Source organism: Scyliorhinus torazame, chromosome 21 (assembly GCF_047496885.1).
Source record: "Scyliorhinus torazame isolate Kashiwa2021f chromosome 21, sScyTor2.1, whole genome shotgun sequence".
In the NCBI taxonomy this organism is placed as follows: Eukaryota; Metazoa; Chordata; class Chondrichthyes; order Carcharhiniformes; family Scyliorhinidae; genus Scyliorhinus; species Scyliorhinus torazame.
The window spans coordinates 103,144,476-103,165,269 of record NC_092727.1 but is presented as its reverse complement, the minus strand read 5'-3'; the positions used below and the strand labels follow the sequence as shown (position 1 = coordinate 103,165,269).

General features: G+C 51.6%; 1 protein-coding gene across 2 annotated transcripts in view; it reads right to left on the bottom strand.

The window, feature by feature from the left end:
* itga3b (integrin, alpha 3b) overlaps positions 1-20,794 on the bottom strand; it is a 272,129-nt gene that overhangs the window by 30,071 nt on the left and 221,264 nt on the right. The window contains exons 19-22 of one of the 2 annotated variants that reach the window (XM_072487143.1): positions 19,789-19,891; positions 8,961-9,143; positions 5,849-5,953; positions 4,526-4,642 (exon numbers count right to left, since the gene is read on the bottom strand). In XM_072487143.1, the coding sequence (XP_072343244.1) occupies positions 4,526-4,642; positions 5,849-5,953; positions 8,961-9,143; positions 19,789-19,891 (508 nt within the window). Of the gene's footprint in view, positions 1-4,525; positions 4,643-5,848; positions 5,964-8,960; positions 9,144-19,788; positions 19,892-20,794 lie in introns of those variants that run through there. The other variant, XR_011937490.1, reaches the window with a different exon arrangement.

Below are 20,794 nucleotides of genomic sequence, written 5' to 3'. Positions count from 1 at the left end.
CGAGAGGTGCTTTGGCGTGCTGAAGATGCGTTTCAGGTGCCTGGACCTCTCTGGGGGCGCCCTCCAGTATCGGTCAGATAGGGTCGGCCGCATCATTGTGGTGTGCTGCGTCCTGCACAACATAGCCCAGCAGAGGGCGATGTGCCGCAGGCAGAGGAGGGGGGAGTGGAGAAGCAGCAGGAAGAGGCCCAGTCCTCCCCAGATGAGGGGGATGGGGGCAATGGTCAGGGCAGACGGGGTAGACACAGGCGGGTGGCTGTCCACCGTTACCGGCTGGCCCAGCGGGCACGGGACAGACTGATAGACGCCCGCTTCACTGACTAGATGGGCGTGGGAATCGGGTAGTATGGCCACAGACCGCACACCATGGCAACAGCCGACCACCCACACCCCCCCACCCACCAGCACCCTCACCCCCCTCCCCAACCCCACCCCACCCCACCCGCATGCACCCCCCCCCCCCCCCCCCCCCCCATTGCCGATCCACCTGCGGCACAACGGGCCGGGCTCACACAGTTGCGGGTGGACGCGTGTCTATCGCAGGCCATGAGGATGATGACAACCTGCCCTGTGATGAGCTCCTGGCTCTACATCGTTGGACTATGTCTGACCCATGGCCACAGTACCACCATCCACCCAAACCATCCCTGCATGCGGCTGTGACACTGCAGCGCACGGTCCCGTCCTCTGCCCGGGGGATGTTGATGGCGGCCCAGGGGGAAGGGGGCAGACTCACCTGGGGCTGAGGTAAGACCACCCCTCACACACACACTTGCGCTCAACGTACATGACACCCCCGCACACTTTGGACAGAGCACAAAGGCAGCTTCGGTAGGTGTAACATTGACTTTAATAACCAAAGGAGTTCATGCACGTGCCCTAGCCCCTAAAACTCATCTGTGCCCTGCACCCATGCCAACTTACTCAGTGTCTAATTGTTTGGCCTTACGGGCCCTTTGACTACGTCTACGTGGTTCCCCAGACGGTACAGCAGAACTGGAGGTGGACTCCTGTGATTCCTGCCCTCAGACACTGGATCCCTTTGGCGGCCGTTACCTGGGGCGTCCTGGCCTAGATGGGCCAGGCTGCGGCCGGGCGACTGGGATGCGAGCTGCCAGCCTGTCCTGCCCGTTGCCCAACCCGATGCACCTGGACGGAAGGGGGGAGTCCGAGGTGTCGCGGTGTACCGGGACCTCCCCTACAGAGGGAGCCGGGACGGACCACACCACCTCCTCCTCCTCGGGGTGCCTGATGGCCCCAGGCCTCTACATGGATGGGGGATGCGAACGGACTGGCCATCCGACGCCCCCCCGACATCTGGCGCTGCCAGTCCTGGAGGCCCGTGCTGGTATCGACAGGGGTCTGCAGGTTTGCAGCCATGGAGCCCAGGGGGTTGGCAAACCCTGTCTGTGACAGTGCGACGCCGGCTCGCACATGGCCACTGGCGCCGATGCCCTCAGCGATGGCCTGCAGAGACTGGGCCATGGCCTGCTGAGACTGGCCATGGCCTGCAGAGACTGGGCTATGGCGTTGAGCGCCTCTGCCATCTGGCGCTGGCACTGGCTCATGGCCTCCTGTGAGAGGGCAGCCATTTCCTGGGCCACAGACGCCGCCTGCACGGAAGGCCCCAGGCCTCGCAAACCGTTCCCCATGTCTGACACCGTCGCACCCATTGCCTCCACCGCGGACGCCACCCGTGCAGTGTCAGCCTGGGTGGCACGCATGACCGGCACCACTCCCAGCTCCTGGACGCGGGTGGACTCCTCCACCTGCGACCGCAGCGCCGCAAGCCGCCCGTCACCCTCTTCTCTCGTCTCCGGGTCGGTGGTTGCATCGGATCTATGTGTGGGTGTGGTAACTGCAGGAACCCGGGATCCATCTGGGCGGCAGATGTTCGCTTGGGCTGGCTGCCCTCCGACCCGACCGGTCCCTCTTCTGCTCCTACCTCCACCTGCTGTACCGGGACGGCTGTGTTGTGCGCACCAGTGAGTGGTACCAGACGCCTCATCACTAAAGTGCCCAACCGTGGTGAGTGTTTCTGCGATGGTGGAGGGTGTTGGTGACAGCAGTGGCGTTGTGTCGTGCTCTTCGTCCCACTCTGAGTCCATGGCACTTTGGGGTGGGGGTTCGTCTCCACCCATCCACTCTGAGTCACTGTCCGGTATTTCGTCTTCCTGGGTAGTGCTGTCCCGGGTAGGGGTGTCCTGGGTAGTGCTGTCCCGGGTAGGGGTGTCCTGGGTAGTGGTGTCCTGGGTACTGGTGTCCTGGGTAGTGGTGTCCTGGCTCGGATGTGACGGGGGCCTGTGGCTGCCCCCCTCGTCGCTGGGGTGGTCGCTCCCGCACGTGACCGGGGTGTCGTCTCCCTGTTGCTCCAGGTCTCTCCGTCTCCCGTGGTGTGTGAGGGGCATCCTGCGGGCGTCGCATGCTGGAGGGTCCGGGTCTCTCCGTCTCCCGTGGTCTCCGAGGGGCATCTTGCGGGCGCCGCATGCTGAGGGTCCGGGTCTCTCCGTCTCCCGTGGTCCTCCGAGGGGCATCCTGCGGGCGTCGCATGCTGGAGGGTCCGGGTCTCTCCGTCTCCCGTGGTCTCCGAGGGGCATCCTGCGGGCGTCGCATGCTGGAGGGTGCGGGTCTCTCCGTCTCCTGTGGTCTCCGAGGGGCATCCTGCGGGCGGTCTGCATCTGCGGGGATGGGTGCCTGGACGTTTGGTCCTGCGATACACAATGAAGCATGCATGGTTAGACATCAGGCAGTGATCAGGTGATACGGGGGAGGGAGATATAGGGGAGGGGGGGATATGGGGACGGGCTGTCGGTGGCTCACTCGCTAGTGCGCCCCCGACCTCTGCATCAGCAACCTCCCGGTCCTCAGGTCCGCCAGCCAGTTCCAGAGCCCTTTCCTCGTGTACGGTCAGTGGCCTCTCATCAGCGGGCCCTCCTCCAGTCCTCACATGCTCCCTATTGTTGTGCGCGCGCTTCTCCTGTGGGAGGGGGGGGGGGGGCAGGGGTAAAAGGCAACAGTGTTAGGCAGGTATATGAATGCACGCCATCGGTTGCGCGTGCATTGCAGAGGTTAAGGTTAGGGCTGGATTCACTTGGGGATATGGGGGAGGGGGGGATATGGGGGAGGGGGGATATGGGGGAGGGGGGATATGGGGGAGGGGGGTATGGGGGAGGGGGGATATGGGGGAGGGGGGATATGGGGAGGGGGGATGCGGGGGGATATGGGGAGGGGGGGATATGGTGGAGGGGGGGATATGGGGGATGGGGGGATATGGGGGAGGGGGGATATGGGGGAGGGGGGATATGGGGGAGGGGGGGATATGGGGGAGGCTCACCCCTGCCTGCTCTGACGAGGTCGTTCACCTTCTTGTGGCACTGGGTGCCTGTCCGTGATGTCAGGGCCACAGCGGTGACGGCCTCTGCCACTTCCCTCCACAGACGCCGGCTGTGGCGTGGGGCAACTCATGCGGCGTGCCCGGGATACAGGGCGTCCCTCCTCTGCTCCACCGCGTCCAGGAGCGCCTCCACATCGCGTGACTCGAACCTCGGGCTGAGCGAACGGCCAGCCATCCAGTCGGGTGTTGCGGTCGGGTGTTGCGGTCGGGTGGGGGGGAGCAGCGCGGCCTTATGAGCGTATGACGCTGCAACGGCGTGAACCACTGCGCAAGCGCGGATCCCGTTACGTCGCTGCTTAGCCCATTTCGGGCCGGAGACTATCGACCCATTTTTCCGACGTGATGCAAGTCGGATTTGCGCCGTTTTTTGCGCCGATCGGCGGAAGAATTTCGCCCCATGTGTGTGTTTTTGAGTTTCTTGAAATTTTGTTTTCACCTACACCTAATTATTTTTTTTCTCCAAGGAAGGGGAGACTGTTAAGTGATGGGTTAAGAGACATTGCAATTAGTTGTCTCATTTATGTATAAGTATCCATTACTTGACACTGATTATGTAAAGGGGCGTCAGGTGGCCTCTGTCAGGTGGCCTCTGTCAGGTGGCCTCTGTCAGGTGGCCTCTGTCAGGTGGGCCTCTGTCAGGTGGCCTCTGTCAGGTGGCCTCTGTCAGGTGGCCTCTGTCAGGTGGCCTCTGTCAGGTGGCCTCTGTCAGGTGGCCTCTGTCAGGTGGCCTCTGTCAGGTGGCCTCTGTCAGGTGGCCTCTGTCAGGTGGCCTCTGTCAGGTGGCCTCTGTCAGGTGGCCTCTGTCAGGTGGTGTGTTGTTAAGAGTTTTGTGTAGAGGCTGTTGGAAGTGAAATAAATGGTGTTTGGTGAAAAGGAACAAGGAGTTTAGACTCTTCATTTCACAGCAACTAAAACATGTAACATGTAACAGAAGAAAAACTAAGAGAGTGAAGGAGTAAGTGGGAATGCTAGAAGCGTTCTTTCTGAGGGTTACTTAAACAGTCCCTGCTCGTTGTCCATAGAATTGGATGATCCTGCAAAGAGGTTCACAGTTAACCTGGGAGTAAACATGAAAGAAAAAGCAATATAATCCATATCAGATCGGAAAGATCGGAAGGATTCAGCCCATACCTCCAGGAAAGTGCTATTCCAGAGCCGTGCTCGGAGGGTTACTGTAGCCTTCTCAGTCATGTTGTGCAGCAGACAATTAAATTGTTGACAGCGAGCTGTGTGTTTCCGTTTGCAATCCTGTTAAAAATGGAATATTCAACACTATTTATTGAATGTTATGGTCAGATAAATGTAGAGTCACAGGGCGTGATCTACCCAAATGGGAACAGAGGCCCCTAATGAGCGCGTTTCGCCGGGTGATTCCCGGCACTCTGGAGCGCTGAGAAACCCGACGCTATCGAACGGGGATTCTGTTCTTATTTGGGTAGATTCGGGGCCTCCGTGGAGAACTCCCCAATAAGGCTGCACTTAGTCCCGTTTTCTGCACTGAGGAGCTCCGCTTGGCGAAACTCCTCAGTACAGAAGGAGATCAGCAGTGAATGGTACTCGCCCGAGTTTGCCAAGGGGTTAGATCCCAATTCCTTGGGTAGATCGTGGGAATGCATATTAGAATGAGACTAGCTGTCTCGATCTAATATGCAGATTTGCTAAAAAGTGATCTGCCCACAATAAGTGGAATTAATATCGCGACGTTTCACGCGATCACATTAGATCTTGCGAGGTGTGGCAAGCCGGGTAGATCCTGGAAGAGGGATCTCCCAGCATCGACCGGCCGCGTGGCCTTTCGGGCATAATGTGCCCGGTAGATCACACCCATAGACACCATGCCCATATACACTTACCTGACAACTTGATGACTGCGATGCTCCAATTGCATCAATAATTGCCACTTGCATATATTTTGCCTCGTGTACCAAAAATACCTCTTGCACACTCTGTAAGGAGTACTTTGATTGATACTATTTGTCTGCACTTGCAGCAGTTTTTCACCATCAGCAAGGAATGGCAATGCAGATTTGCATTGACCAATGTGTTCACTTCCACCGGTTACAATGGTTGGGGTGGACACCACCTCTTATAAAAAGGTAAGAACTGCAAGGATTTCAGGGAGCGGACTGATCCCCTGGATTAATTTCAATTACCTAGGATGCGGGATTGCAGAGAGGAATTTCGAAGGCACCACAATTTTGCCACAAGTTGAATGAACCAGAGGACCTTCCGCCATCCACCATTGCTTGTTCGTTAGTGTGCTTGAGGTGAACTCTGAGTGAATGTGCAGATTTTAACTGCTGGGAAATGTCCTACAATCTCATTGGTGGACGATACAGAAGAGTTTGCGACTGCCAATGTTCTTTTCTGGAAACCAGAAGAATATTGACACCCGCTGATTTAGTATCCATAACCTGTATGATTCCTTCAAAGTTTCCATGTTAATATACTTACGAGCTGCAAGTTGCCTTTTCCTTTTTTCGATGCAGCCAATATTTTTAAATTCTTGGCCGTTATGGGCCTCAGTTCACGCTTTATTCTTTCTGGGGTGGCTTGCTTCTTTAATCATCTGAAGAACAATTTCAAGATTCATATTAATCGTCAACAACATAAATGGAAACATGGGTAAGATATTCCGCGCCACCTCACATGCCTGAACTAGCCCACTAACCTCAAAACGGAGGTTGGGGGGGCGCAGGTAGGAAATGGTCCTTATGTGACCGGTAATTGGACCGGTAATTGACCACTTAAGGCCACTCTGGGCTCTGCCCGCCACCACCCTGTGTCCCCCCCTCCATAAAATCGTGGACAGTCTGCGGCCAGGCACAAGTGCAGTGGGAAGGCAACTGGGGAATTATTTGGGCATTCCCACGGCAAACCCACCATCCAGGGACTGCAAATGTTTGTCCCACATCTCATTATCAACTAAATAGTGCATACAAATTGATTAAAACCATTCGCAGCCACCAAACTATAAACTGTTAAGTATTTACCCACTAGCCAACTGACATCTCTCTCACTAGCCCAAGCAGTTTCCTACTCTCCGCATCTAAGCTCAGTACATTACCGAGTTGCTAAAAAAATCTTTAATCTCTTTGTCTCTAATCTTGTCTTTGTCTTTAATCTCTAACCATCTGCATGGTTAGAATAATTCGTGAATTTCTAAGTGAAAACCACAACTTGTTTGGAAAATAGCCTTATCATAAGTGATGGGACAGATCTTTAACTATTACACAATTTTAATAGAATTTATCTTCTTCTGTTCGGAGAACAGGCTGATGGCCTGTTGACAAGGAAACGCAAAAACAGCCAGTATTTGTAAAGTCACTGTTGCTTCCTTTCTAACTGGGGGACAGCTTACCTACCCTGCCAGAAACCTTTTTTTTTTAAACACAGTGCAGAAACCTGTGGTTCTTAGCTCAGCTGAAATCAGGAACCCACTCTTCAACCGCGGGACAAGACGTAAGTAATTCTTGAACTGCTTTCAATTTTAGGGTCACATCAAATGCTGCACTCGTTATGTGATCCTACATGGCAGCCAATATGCGTACAAGAAAGTCCCACAAACGGAAATTTGATAACAACCAGGGGCGAAATTCTCCAGAAACGGCACGATGTCCGCCGACTGGTGCCCAAAACGGCGCAAATCAGTCGGGCATCGCGCCGCCCCAAACGTGCGGAATGCTCCGCATCTTTGGGGGCCGAGCCCCAACCTTAAGGGGCTAGGCCCGCGCCGGACGAATTTCCGCCTTGCCAGCTGGCAGAAAAGGCCTTTGGTGCCCCGCCAGCTGGCGCGGAAATGAATCTCCGGGCGGCGCTTGCGCGGGACCGTCAGCGGCCGCAGACGGCATTCCCACGTATGCGCAGTGGAGGGAGTCTCTTCCGCCTCCGCCATGGTGGAGACCGTGGTGAAGGCGGAAGGGAAAGAGTGCCCCCACGGCACAGGCCCGCCCGTGGATCGATGGGCCCCGATCGCGGGCCAGGCCACCGTGGGGGCACCCCCCGGGGCCAGATCGCCCCGCGCCCCCCAGGATCCCGGAGCCCGCCCAATCCGCCTTGTCCCGCTGGTAAGGTAGGTGGTTTAATCTACGCCGGCGGGACAGGCATTTTAGCGGCGGGACTTCGGCCCATCCGGGCCGGAGAATCGCGGGGGGGGGCCAGCCAACCGGCGCGGCGCAATTCCCGCCCCCGCCGAATATCCGGTGGTGGAGAATTCGGCAACCGGCCGGGGCGGGATTCACGCCAGCCACCGGCGATTCTCCGACCCGGCGGGGGGTCGGAGAATCTCGCCCCAGATCATCAATTTTTTGTGATGTTGCTTGAGAAATAAATATTGACCAAGACCCCAGGGATATCTGCCCTACTCTTCTTTGAAATAGAAACATCCATTCAAGCAGGTAAACTGAGTCTTGGTTAACGTCACTTGTGACAGATCACCCCACAACCCTCCTAGATAGCTACACTCGTCTAATGTTGGCCTCTTGTGAAGCCCCAATTTTAATTGCTCCGCCATTGGTGGCTGCGGCTTTAGTTGCCTAAGCTCCAGCTCTGGAATACCCTCCCTACACATCTGCCCCGTTGTTTCCTTCTTCTTCCTTGTCGACATTCCTTAAAACCTACCTCTCTGATCAAGCTTTTGGTCACCTGATGTAATGGGTGGAATTTTCCAAAAATTGCAGAGTGCCAGAACAGATGAGAAAAGCAGCGTCGAGCGAGCTGGATTCAAAGCTACCTTTTTTGAAATAAATTTAGAGTACCCAAATCATGTTTTCCAATTAGGGGGCCTTGCGGGTTGTGGGGGGGGGGGGGGTGAGACCCACGCAGATACGGGGAGAACGTGCAAACTGCACACGGACAGTGATCTGGGTCCGGGATCGAAACCGGATCCTCGGGCGCCATGAGGAAGCAGTGCTAACCACTACTCCACTGTGCTGCCCTCAAAGCTGCCTTTTCTAGCCAGATCAAACAGCATTCTGTGCAATTTCAAAGTGCTGGTGAGGATTACACAGCCAGCTTTTCGGGGGTGGGGGTGGGGTGGGGTGCATAAGCTCACGGGCAAAGCTGGGATTCAGAGATCGGGGCTTCATTTTTAAAGGCCGGCCTGATCTCAAAGTGAAGTTAATGTCGTCTCTCTCCCCCCCCCCCCCGGTCTCCAAGCACGTTGGGACCCCTAGCAGATAAGGGGAACACCTCTAACACAGGGAGCCACCTCCCCCCCTCAAAGGTTGGGTCACCCCCTCTCCCCCACCTTCAAGGCCATCGGGGCACCACCCCCGCTCCCCATTCTAGGTCTCCCCTCCCCGCCATGCAGGCACAACATGTGAACCTGGTTATGTCCCCGGCAGGGGGATCTCAAAGTGCAGATCCCATTATGGCCCTACCGCGAGAGTTTGCAGCCGGAAAATTGGCCCAATCTCTCCCCACTGTTACACTTTGTTTTACAATGAAGCACCTTGCGACAATTCATAATGTTGAAGGTGTTATGTATTTGTTGGTGCTGATGCTAAAAAGTGAATACAGTTATTAAGATGTTCAATTACAATGCAGAATAGTGTAGGGAATATGCAATTACCGTTAAATTCAGTGGATTTACAATGTTTTCTGCTGGTATGCAGTGCTGGTTTTCTGTCCCATTTGTTTCAATTTCAGTGAGATACAGCAGCCATTTCCCATTACTTATTTCATATGGCCACAGAAAACTGAGGTACAGTATTCCTAAATCACCCAAAGTCTCTCCAAGGTTTGTCACCTGTAGAAGGAGTTTAATAAAGGAAAATATTAGCATGCTTGTATGTGCATTTAATACCTATATCTAATTTGTGAGCTACAAGATACAAACAGTCACTATATTAACTCTTTGTTTCGTAGTATAGAACTTCAATATTGCTGAAACCAAAGATATTTTTTTAAAAATAAATATTTTATTGAAAATTTTTGGTCAACCAACACAGTACATTGTGCATCTTTTACACAATATTATAACAACACAAATAACAATGACCTATTTTATAAACAAAAAATGAATAAATAATAACTAACAAAAACGAAAACTAACCCTAATTGGCAACTGCCTTATCACAAGTAACACTCTCCAAAAATATAATTTAACAGTCCAATATATAATTATCTGTCACAACGACCTATACATATTATACAGTATATATTAACAACCCTGAGAGTCCTTCTGGTTCCTCCTCCCCCCCCCCCCCCCCACCGATCCTTGGCTGCTGCTGCTGCCTTCTTTTTTCCATTCCATCTATCTTTCTGCAAGGTATTCGACGAACGGTTGCCACCGCCTGGTGAACCCTTGAGCCGACCCCCTTAGAACGAACTTAATCCGCTCTAGATTTATAAACCCTGCCATGTTATTTATCCAGGTCTCCACCCCCGGGGGCTTGGCTTCTTTCCACATGAACATTATCCTGCACAGGGCTACTAGGGACGCAAAGGCCAAAACATCGGCCTCTCTCGCCTCCTGCACTCCCGGCTCTTGTGCAACCCCAAATATAGCCAACCCCCAGCTTGGTTCGACCCGGACCCCCACTACTTTTGAAAGCACCTTTGTCACCCCCATCCAAAACCCCTGTAGTGCCGGGCATGACCAAAACATATGGGTATGATTCGCTGGGCTTCTCGAGCACCTCGCACACCTATCCTCCACCCCAAAAAATTTACTGAGCCGTGCTCCAGTCATATGCGCCCTGTGTAATACCTTAAACTGAATCAGGCTTAGCCTGGCACACGAGGACGACGTGTTTACCCTGCTTAGGGCATCTGCCCACAGCCCCTCCTCGATCTCCTCCCCCAGCTCTTCTTCCCATTTCCCTTTTAGTTCATCTACCATAGTCTCCCCTTCGTCCCTCATTTCCCTATATATATCTGACACCTTACCATCCCCCACCCATGTCTTTGAGATCACTCTGTCCTGCACCTCTTGTGTCGGGAGCTGCGGGAATTCCCTCACCTGTTGCCTCGCAAAAGCCCTCAGTTGCATATACCTGAATGCATTCCCTTGGGGCAACCCATATTTCTCGGTCAGCGCTCCCAGACTCGCGAACTTCCCATCCACAAACAGATCTTTCAGTTGCGTTATTTCTGCTCTTTGCCACATTCCATATCCCCTATCCATTCCCCCCGGGGCAAACCTATGGCTGTTTCTTATCGGGGACCCCCCCAAGGCTCCAGTCTTTCCCCTATGCCATCTCCACTGTCCCCAAATCTTCAGTGTAGCCACCACCACCGGGCTTGTGGTGTAGTTCCTCGGTGAGAACGGCAATGGGACTGTCACCATAGCCTGTAGGCTAGTCCCCCTACAGGACGCCCTCTCTAATCTCTTCCACGCCGCTCCCTCCTCCTCTCCCATCCACTTACTCATCATTGAAATATAAGCGGCCCAATAATACTCACTTAGGCTCGGTAGTGCCAGCCCCCCCCCTATCCCTGCTACGCTGTAAGAATCCCTTCCTCACTCTCGGGGTCTTCCCGGTCCACACAAAACCCATGATGCTCTTTTCAATCCTTTTTAAAAAAGCCTTCGTGATCACCACCGGGAGGCACTGAAACACAAAGAGGAATCTCGGGAGGACCACCATCTTAACCGCCTGCACCCTCCCTGCCAGTGACAGGGATACCATATCCCATCTCTTGAAATCTTTCTCCATTTGTTCCACCAACCGCGTTAAATTTAACCTATGCAATGTGCCCCAATTCTTGGCTATCTGGATCCCCAGGTAATGAAAGTCCCTTGTTACCTTCCTCAACGGTAGGTCCTCTATTTCTCTACTCTGCTCCCCTGGATGCACCACAAACAACTCACTTTTCCCCATGTTCAATTTATACCCTGAAAAATCCCCAAACTCCCCAAGTATCCACATTATTTCTGGCATCCCCTCCGCCGGGTCTGCCACGTATAGTAGCAAATCGTCCGCATACAAAGATACCCGGTGTTCTTCTCCTCCTCTAAGTACTCCCCTCCACTTCTTGGAACCCCTCAACGCTATCGCCAGGGGCTCAATCGCCAGTGCAAACAATAATGGGGACAGAGGGCATCCCTGCCTTGTCCCTCTATGGAGCCGAAAATATGCAGATCCCCGTCCATTCGTGCCCACGCTCGCCATCGGGGCCCTATACAACAGCTGCACCCATCTAACATACCCCTCTCCAAAACCAAATCTCCTCAACACCCAAAGATATTTTTTGTTGACGCTTTTCATTTTGCACTAATCAGGATAATTTGCAAGAATGTCAATTGTAAAGGAAACAACAGAGGAGGCTGATTAGTGATACGTGGACTCTGATTGGCAGAGGTGTTGTACTAGTTGATGGTGACTGACAGTTAACTGCCAAGCATCATTTGAAATTTAAAAGAGGCAGCTTGACTCTTATTGGTCAAGGCATTGCACTGAAGAATGAACCAGCAAATGGTTGTCACTTATTTTATTTAGCTGAGAAAAGCACAATGTGTGCACATGTTCTTAGTGTCTGCAAAGAACAGGGCCCTATGTATTAATACAGGTAAAGGTAAGGTCATCTTGGTCCCAGATGACCATCAGCTGCTTTCCGCTTTGAGGGGGAAAGCTGAATGGTGGTGATTTCACCTGAAGATAATCACACCTCAGTCGAGGAGCAAAGTTACAAAGGCGGGCCTTCATGAGTAACCTAAGCCAGTATGGGAATTGAACCCATGCTGCTGACCTTACTTTGTGTCTTGAACCAGCTGTCTAGCCAGGTGAGCTAAACCGGCCCCCTTACCTATGTATTAAGATACGTAGCTCCCATACCCGCAAATGCGCCACACTGCCAGCCCCAAGGACAATCTTAAATTGGCTGTCAGTGTAATTCTTTTTTTTCTCAAATATATTTATTAAAGATTTAAATAACACAAACAATATTACAATAAAAACAAAGATGTAAAGGTACAATGTCAAAAAGCTACAAACAAATCCTCAACCAAGCTTAAACTTAAACACCATAACCCCCTAACAGCTGATAGTATCTAGATCCTTTAAAAAAGCAGAAGAGAAGGGCAGTGGTGCAGTAATTATGGCATGAAGAATAGAGTAAGAAGTCTTACAACACCAGGTTAAAGTCCAACAGGTTTGTTTCAAACACTAGCTTTCGGAGCGCTGCTCCTTCCTCAGGTGAGTCACTCTTAACTTGGTTGTTAGTACAGCTATTAGCACACTCTGCATTGTTCAGCAAATGCTTTTTGAAAGAGAGAAGGGCCCATTCTCTGTAAACAGAAGTTCAAATCCTTCCCATATGTCTCTCTGGAGCAGAACACTGTGGATTCTTACGTATCCAAATAAAGAAGTAAATTTCTTAACCTTAATAAAAAAGGATTTGGGCAAAAAAAGATACATTGAAAGAAAAAAAAACCTGGAAAGTACATTTATTTTGATTGTTTGGATCCTACCCGCCAAGGACAGAGGGAGGCTGTTCCACCTCTGGAGAGCCCCTCTGACATTATTTATCAGGTTTGGTTTAATTTATGAAGTGAGGCCCAATTGAAGTGGAGCATCCCGGAGGCCCTGGAGACTACCGGGCCGGGCACGCAAATGACATGCAGACGGTGTTTACTGTACGTGCATTACGGACCGCGTTGATGCCGCTGTTGAGATGACAGAGAATTGCGATTTGGCCTCGGAACCTATTCTCCACCCAATCGCGTTTCCGGTGTCAGCCAATAGAGAATCCCGCTCATTGATTCTCGAGCTATTCCATCTTCTCTTTGATTCTGCACACCCATTGACGCAGTTTGGACAAGAATAAGTGTTTTGTTTTTGCAATGCTATCACGAATAAGCAATATAATTAGGCTTTTTAGCATGATTTAGCTTCTGGTGTTTGTGTTTGTGAAGAAATGAGGAACGGTTTGGAAAAAATTATCCAACAAAACACTTTAAGCCTTAAAAGGTGGGGACATGTACCTTCTGCATTTTAAGACTGTCCGAGCATGATGGGGAAATATTTATATTGTTTCTTAACACATGGTTTAACCATATTTTAATGATTTTATAATGAAAAGCAACCAGTGGAACCCTTCCGCACAAGTGACTTGCAGTGTCGTATCGCGAGATGTACTGCATTTAGTTCCGACCATGTATAGGCCATGAAGCAATTTCTATGGTGTCCTTTCTGTCCTCACTGTTGGGATGGTGTCGGTTACAGAACATATCGGTTAACGTTGCCTTTATGGTCTTCTGGAGGTTGACAGGAGTTTTAAATTAAATACTTGTAACTATGCACATGTATAGTAGAGGGTACAGGGAAGGAGCTATCTCCATGTTTAGGTATTAATGCTTCTCAGCTCAATACCACTCTGACCCGGGTATAGGTCATGTGTCTTCATACTTCTCTGTATGGCTGGTACTGTAGTCAGTCACCCATTAACCCTATATGTGCCAGATCCTTAAACTACACCTCCTCCACAAGCCTTGATCCCATGTTTATGGGGCTACACTAACTTACTTCATGTCTTGCATTGTTATTAGTCTTAAATCAATTGCAACATTATTGCTATTACTGTTTTAGAATTATTATAACATTCTCACTACCCCATCTTCATCCTTCAAGTCCTTGAAGTTAGAGGTTCAGGTGACCTGGGGTTTTATAACCGTTCCACACCACATTCCCCATTCTGTTGGAAGAGTGGTAGACTCTGTTGGTTCTGGTTTTTGGCTTGCAGGATGGACTGGCATTTAGGTATGTTTTCATTCTTTCCTTCCATTACTTTATGTTGAAGGGCTAGGTCATGTGTATTCTTTTTTTTTTAATAAACATTTTATTGAGGTATTTTTGGTATTGTAACAACAATAAAATAAACAATATACATGAAACTATAAACATAGTATAAACTCCCTTCATTACAGGTCCCACCTTTATTAACCCCCTACTCTAAGCTAAACTAACCCCCCCCCTTCTGCTGACGATTAATTTTCCGTGAAGAAGTCGACGAACAGTTGCCAGCTCAGGGCGAACCCTAACAGTGACCCTCTCAAGGCGAACTTGATTTTCTCCAAACAGAGAAAGTTAGCCATATTCGATAGCCAGGTCTCCGACATCGGTGGTTTTGGGTCCCTCCAAGCTAATAGTATCCGTCTCCGGGCTACCAGGGAAGCAAAGGCCAGAACGTCTGCCTCTTTCTCCTCCTGGATTCCCGGGTCTTACGACACCGCGAAAATCGCCACCTCTGGATTCGGTGCCACCCTTGTTTTTAACACCGTGGACATGACTTCTGCAAACCCCTGCCAAAATTCCCTAAGCTTCGAACATGTCCAGAACACGTGGACATGGTTCGCTGGTCCTCCCGCACATTTTGCACACCTGTCTTCCACCCCAAAGAATCTGCTCATCCGGGCCACTGTCATGTGAGCCCGATGAACGACCTTGACTTGTATCAGGCTGAGCCTGGCACATGTTGTGGACGCGTTACCTCTACTCAACACGTCCGCCTATAGACCATGCTCTATCTCTTGTCCCAGCTCCTCCTCCCACTTGCGCTTCAGCTCCTCGGTCTGTGTCTCCTCTGACCCCATAAGTTCCTTGTAAATGTCAGAGACGCTCCCTTCTCCTACCCATCCTCTGGAAACGACCCTGTCCTGAATCCCCCTCAGCGGTAGGAGCGGGAAGGTTGACACCTGTTTACGTAGGAAGTCCCGCACCTGCAGATACCTGAATTTGTTTCCCCTCGCCAACCCAAACTTATCCTCCAGCACCCTCATACTCGGAAAGCTCCCCTCTGTAAACATATCCCCATCCTCTCAATCCCTGCTCTCCGCCATATCCGGAACCCCCCCATCCATACTCCCTGGGGCAAACCGGTGATTTTTTACAGATTGGGGATCAGACCGATGCTCTCTCTGCTCCCACATGTCTCCTCCATTGCCCCCAGACTCTCAGGGCCGCCACTACCAAGGGGCTGGTGGAGTACCATGCTGGCGGGAACGGCAGAGGTGCAGTTACCAACGCCCCCAGACTGGTGCCCTTGCATGAGGCCGCCTCCATACGCTCCCATGCCGACCCCTCCCCACCACCCACTTCCTGATCATGGCTATATTCGCCGCCCAGTAATAGTTCCTAAAATTTGGCAGCGCCAGCCCGCCCTCTCCCCGATTCCGCTCAAGCATTATCTTCCTTACTCGCGGGGTCTTGCCCGCCCAAACAAAGCCAGTGATCACTTTGTTGACTCGTTTAAAAAAGGACCGTGGAATAAAGATGGAGAGATACTGAAATGCAAACCGGAATCTCGGGAGGACCGTCATCTTCACCGTTTGCACCTTCCCAGCCAGTGACAACGGAAGCACCTCCCATCTCTGAAAATCGTCCGTCATTTGGTCTACTAGTTGAGCCAGATTTAACTTATGCAGTCAGTCCCATTCCCGCGCCACTTGAATGCCTAGGTACCTAAAGCTTCCCCCTACTGATCTAAACGGCAGCTCCCCCAATCGCCTCTCCTGTCCCCTCGCCTGGGCCGCAAACATCTCACTTTTCCCCATATTTAGCTTACACCCCGAAAACTGGCCAAATTCCCCTCGAATCCTCATGATTTCTTCCATCCTCTCTATTGGGTCCAATACATACAGAAGCAGGTCATCTGCATAGAGCGAGACCCTGTGCTCCAGCAACCCCCCCCCCCCCCCCCCCACCCCAGACCAGCCCCTTGAGGCTCTCAGAGCAATTGCCAATGGCTCTATAGCTAGCGCGAACAACAGTGGGGAGAGGGGGCACCCCTGTCTCGTCCCCCGGTGCAGTCTAAAATAGTCCGATGTTGTACTATTCATCCGTACGCTTGGCACAGGAGCCTGACCCAGTCAATAAAGCCCCGCCCAAATCCAAACCGTCCCAGTACCTCCCATAGATAATCCCATTCTACCTGATCAAAAGTCGTTTCTGCATCCACTGCGATCACTACCTCCACCTCCCTACCTTCCGGGGGCATCATGATCACATTTAATAACCTTCTTACATTGGCCACCAACTGCCTACCCTTAAAAACCCCGTCTGATCCTCCCCAATAACGCCCGGAACACAATCCTTAATCCTGGAGAACAAAATTCTGACCAGCAATTTAGCATCCACATTCAACAGGGATATCGTCCTGTAGGACCCACACAGCTCCGGGTTCTTGTCCCGCTTCAGAATCAGCGAAATCGTGGCCTGTGACATCGACGGGGGCAGCACCCCTCTTTCCCTTGCCTCATTGAACATCCTCATCAACACCGGCCCCAATATCCCAGAGAACATTTTATAAAACTGCACTGGGTACCCGTCCGGCCCCGGGGCTTTACCCGACTGCATGGCCTTCAACCCCTCCACTATCTCTTCCAACCCGATCAGGGCCCCCAGCCTTTTACCAGCTCCCCGTCCACCTTTGGGAAATTCAGTCCCTCCAAGACGTGCCTCATCCTCTCTGGCCCCGTAGGGGGTTCCGACTTCTACAGCCTATTGTAGAAATCCCTAAACGCCTTATTCACCCCTGCTGAATCTCCAACCAGGTTCCCATCTCAGTCATTTCCCTATATCCCTGGCTGCCTCTCTCCTTCTAAGCTGCTGTGCAAGCATTCTGCTGGCCTTCTCTCCATACTCATAAATCACCCCCCTCGCCTTTCTCAGCTACTCCACCGCCTTCCCTGTGGTTAACAAGCCGAACTCCGCCTGTAACCTCCACCGTTCCCTTAAAAGCCCTGCCTCTGGGGTCTCCGCATGCCTCCTATCAATCTGTAATATCTCCTTTGCCAGTTGGTCCGTCTCTGCCCTGTCCACCTTCTCCCTATGGGCCCGTATTGAGATCAGCTCCCCTCTGACCACCGCTTTCAGTGCTTCCCAGACCACCGCTGCTGAAATTTCCCCCGTGTCGTTGACCTGCAGGTAGTTCTGAATACATTTCCTCAGCCGCTCGCACACCCCTTCGTTAGCCAAAAGTCCCACATCTAACCTCCAGTGCGGGCGCTGGTTACTGTCTTTACTAACCTGCAGTTCAACCCAGTGTGGAGCATGGTCTGAGACTGTGAGCGCCGAGTACCCCGTGTCCACCACCCCTGCCAGTAAGGCCCTGCTCAAAATAAAGAAATCAATCCGGGAGTACACTTTATGCACGTGAGTGTAGAAGGAGAACTCCTTCACCCTCGGCTGCCCAAATCTCCATGGATCCACCCCACCCATCTGCTCCATGAACCCTTTTAGTTCCTTTGCCATTGCTGGCACCCTGCCCGTTTTTGAGCTTGACCGGTCCAAGCCAGGGTCAATAACTGTGTTGAAGTCCCCTCCCATGACCAACCTGTGCGAGTCCAGGTCTGGTATCTTCCCCAGCATCCTCTTCATAAATTCCACATCATCCCAATTTGGCGCATACACATTTACTAATACCACCTGCACGCCCTCCAATTTCCCACTGACCATAATGTACCGACCTCCCACATCCGAGACTATTCTACCCGCCTCAAACTCCACCCGCTTATTGATCAGGATCGCGACCCCTCTAGTCTTTGAGTCTAGTCCCGAGTGAAAGACCTGACTGACCCAGCCTTTCCTCAATCTAATCTGGTCAGTTACTCTAAGGTGCGTCTCCTGCAACATCACCACGTCCGCCTTCAGTCCCCTAGGATGCGCGAACACACGTGCCCTCTTGACCGGCCCATTTAACCCTCGAACATTCCAGGTGATCAGCCTAGTTGGGGGGCTCATTGCCCCCCCCCCCCTTCACCGATCATCCATCTCCTTTATTGGGCCCGCCTCCAGCCCGTGCTCCGCGCCTCCACCGGTCCGCCCCCAGGCAGCCTCCGCCCCCAACCTCCTCTCTGACCCTTAGCCCAAGTCCCTCCCTCGTCAGCAGAACATTTCTCCCCCCTCCCCCCCCTAGTAACAACGCTTTGTAACCCAACTCCTTTAATAAACTGAACATATGCATACCCCCCACTGCGCTTCCGTGAGCTAGCCCGCCCAGCTAGCTTGATGTCCCCCATTCCTGGTGCCAGATAGTCTCCCACCTATTGTTCCCTCCACACCCTCCCCCCCGCTCATACAAACATACTCCAACATCAAACAATCCCCACACAATTGCCCGACAGAAAAGCACCAAGATCTAAACAAGCACACCTCCATTCCCCAACAGTGCAAATGAAAACCTTAACTCACTCAGCTCTACCGCTGGTCCCAAATCAATGCAAAAGGCAATACAAACAGCTTCCACAAAACGAAAAACGAGAAACTTAAAAAAAAAAACAGGAAAAAAAACAACAAACAATATAAGAACGTTGCAGCAAAGTTCAAAAGTTCTCAGTCCATCACCAGTCCTTTCCTTTTCGCGAAGTCCAGCGCGTCCTCAGGCGACTCAAAATAAAAGTGCTGTTCCTTGTGCGTGACCCAGAGACGGGCTGGATACAAAAGTCCGAACTTCACCTTTTTCTGAAAAAGGATCGACCTAATCTGGTTGAAGCCTGCTCTTCTCCTGGCCACTTCCACACTCAGGTCTTGGTAAACCCGCAGGATACTGTTGTCCCACTTACGGCTCCGTGTCTGCTTGGCCCACTGTAGAATGTGCTCCTTATCCAAGCACCTGTGGAATCTCACCACCATTGCCCTCGGGGGGGGGGGGGGGGGGGGGGGGGCTCACATTCACGGCTTCCTCGCAAGTGCTCTGTGAGCCCTGTCCACCTCCAAGGGCTGGGAGAATGCCCCATCCCCCAGCAGCTTCTCAAACATGGCTGCGATGTATGCCCCAGCGTCCGCTCCTTCTGACCTTCCGGGAGCCCAACGATTCTCAAATTCTGCCGGCGGGACCTATTCTCTAGGTCCTCTACCTTCTCCAGGAGCTTCTTCTGCTGGTTTCTCAGCATCCCCACCTCCAATTCCACCTCAGTTTGATGTTCCTCCTGCTCAGCCAGCGCCTTCTCTACCTTCTGGATCGCCCGACCTTGGGCATCCAATCTAAGCTCCAGCCACTCAATTGACTCTTTTATCGGGTCCAAGCAGTCCCGTTTCTGCTTGACAAAGCCTTCCTGAATAACTTGCATCAGCTGCTCCGTTGACCGCTGGGTCGACAAATCAGAGGTCTGGTCCTCCGCCATGCTGTCTCCTGCTGCAGCTTCAGCCCAAGCCTTCTCTGTCTTTCTGTTTCTACCTTTACGAGCACTTCTAGTCCTTCTCTCCATGCACTGACGTGGGAATTCAGTACACAATTGCCTCTGTCATCAGTTTTACAGTTCAAGTCCGGTAGAAAATCGGGGGAAAAGGTCCAAAAGTCCGACCAGAGCGGGAGCCACCAAATGTGCGACTTACTCCTTTTCATAGCCGCCACCGGAAGTGGTCATGTGTATTCTTACATCGTGGTGTAGGCGGCACTGTACTCAGTTCTTCGTTAACCCTGCATGTGCCAGATCCTTATATTACACTCACCTTGAATGTGAAGTCCACATGGCTTCCTATATCTTCAAAACTCCTCATTCCACTTTCACCCATGACTGTCCCACTGAAATATGTTGGTTGTGTTTTCTTTTCCCTAATAAGAATTATTAAAAAAAACAGGAATTTTATTGGGACACCATGTCACATTGATGCCCGAATGTTACACTAGGTACAGCCAATTGCAATAGTTTGTGAAGCGAAGCACCAGCGATGAAACTACAAATGTCTTCTGATAAACTGCCTTGGTGAATGAAGGTGAAAAGGGTAACCAATTAAAGGCTTTGTGAAGCGGTTAACAACTATAATCGGTCCTCTACAAATCTGAGGTCTTACACTCAGCCATATAAACAGATCAAGTGCAGTGCTTGCTTCCAGTCGAGGGAATTATACTGTTGAATGTCACAAAGTGTGAGGTGCCTTTAGTAAACAGGTGGAAGGGTTTCAGTGCATGAATAAGCCTTGGGCATCTCAAACTCACTGTGGTGTGAAAGCAATTGCAGAACGTTCACCATGATCAGCAGTTTGTTAGTGAACATTGCGGTTTTCCGCATCACCAATTTCTTATTTAATGAAATAACTGTTAAATAAGCCTTGAATATGTATGCACACCATTTCAATCAACAAAATGTGCTTCCTTTGGTCTCCAAAGAGGATTTGGTTTATTAGTTAAATGAGTTATAAACAATCCATTCGGCGGCAAGGTGGCGCAGTGGTTAGCACTGCTGCCACATCGCGCCGAGGACCCACTGCCTGTGTGGAGTTTGCACATTCTCACTATGTCTGCGTGGGTCTCATCCCCCCAACAACCCAATGATGTGCAGGGTAGGTGGATTGGCCACGCTAAATTGCCCCTTAATTGGAAAACAAAAGAGCTGGGCACTTTAAAATTAAAAAAAAACAATTCATTAGCTTAGATTTTATCTCCCAGAGTTGTGCTAACTGATCCCAATTTTTATTCAGGAGGCCCCCACCTGTCTTTAAGGGGTGAAAATGCATC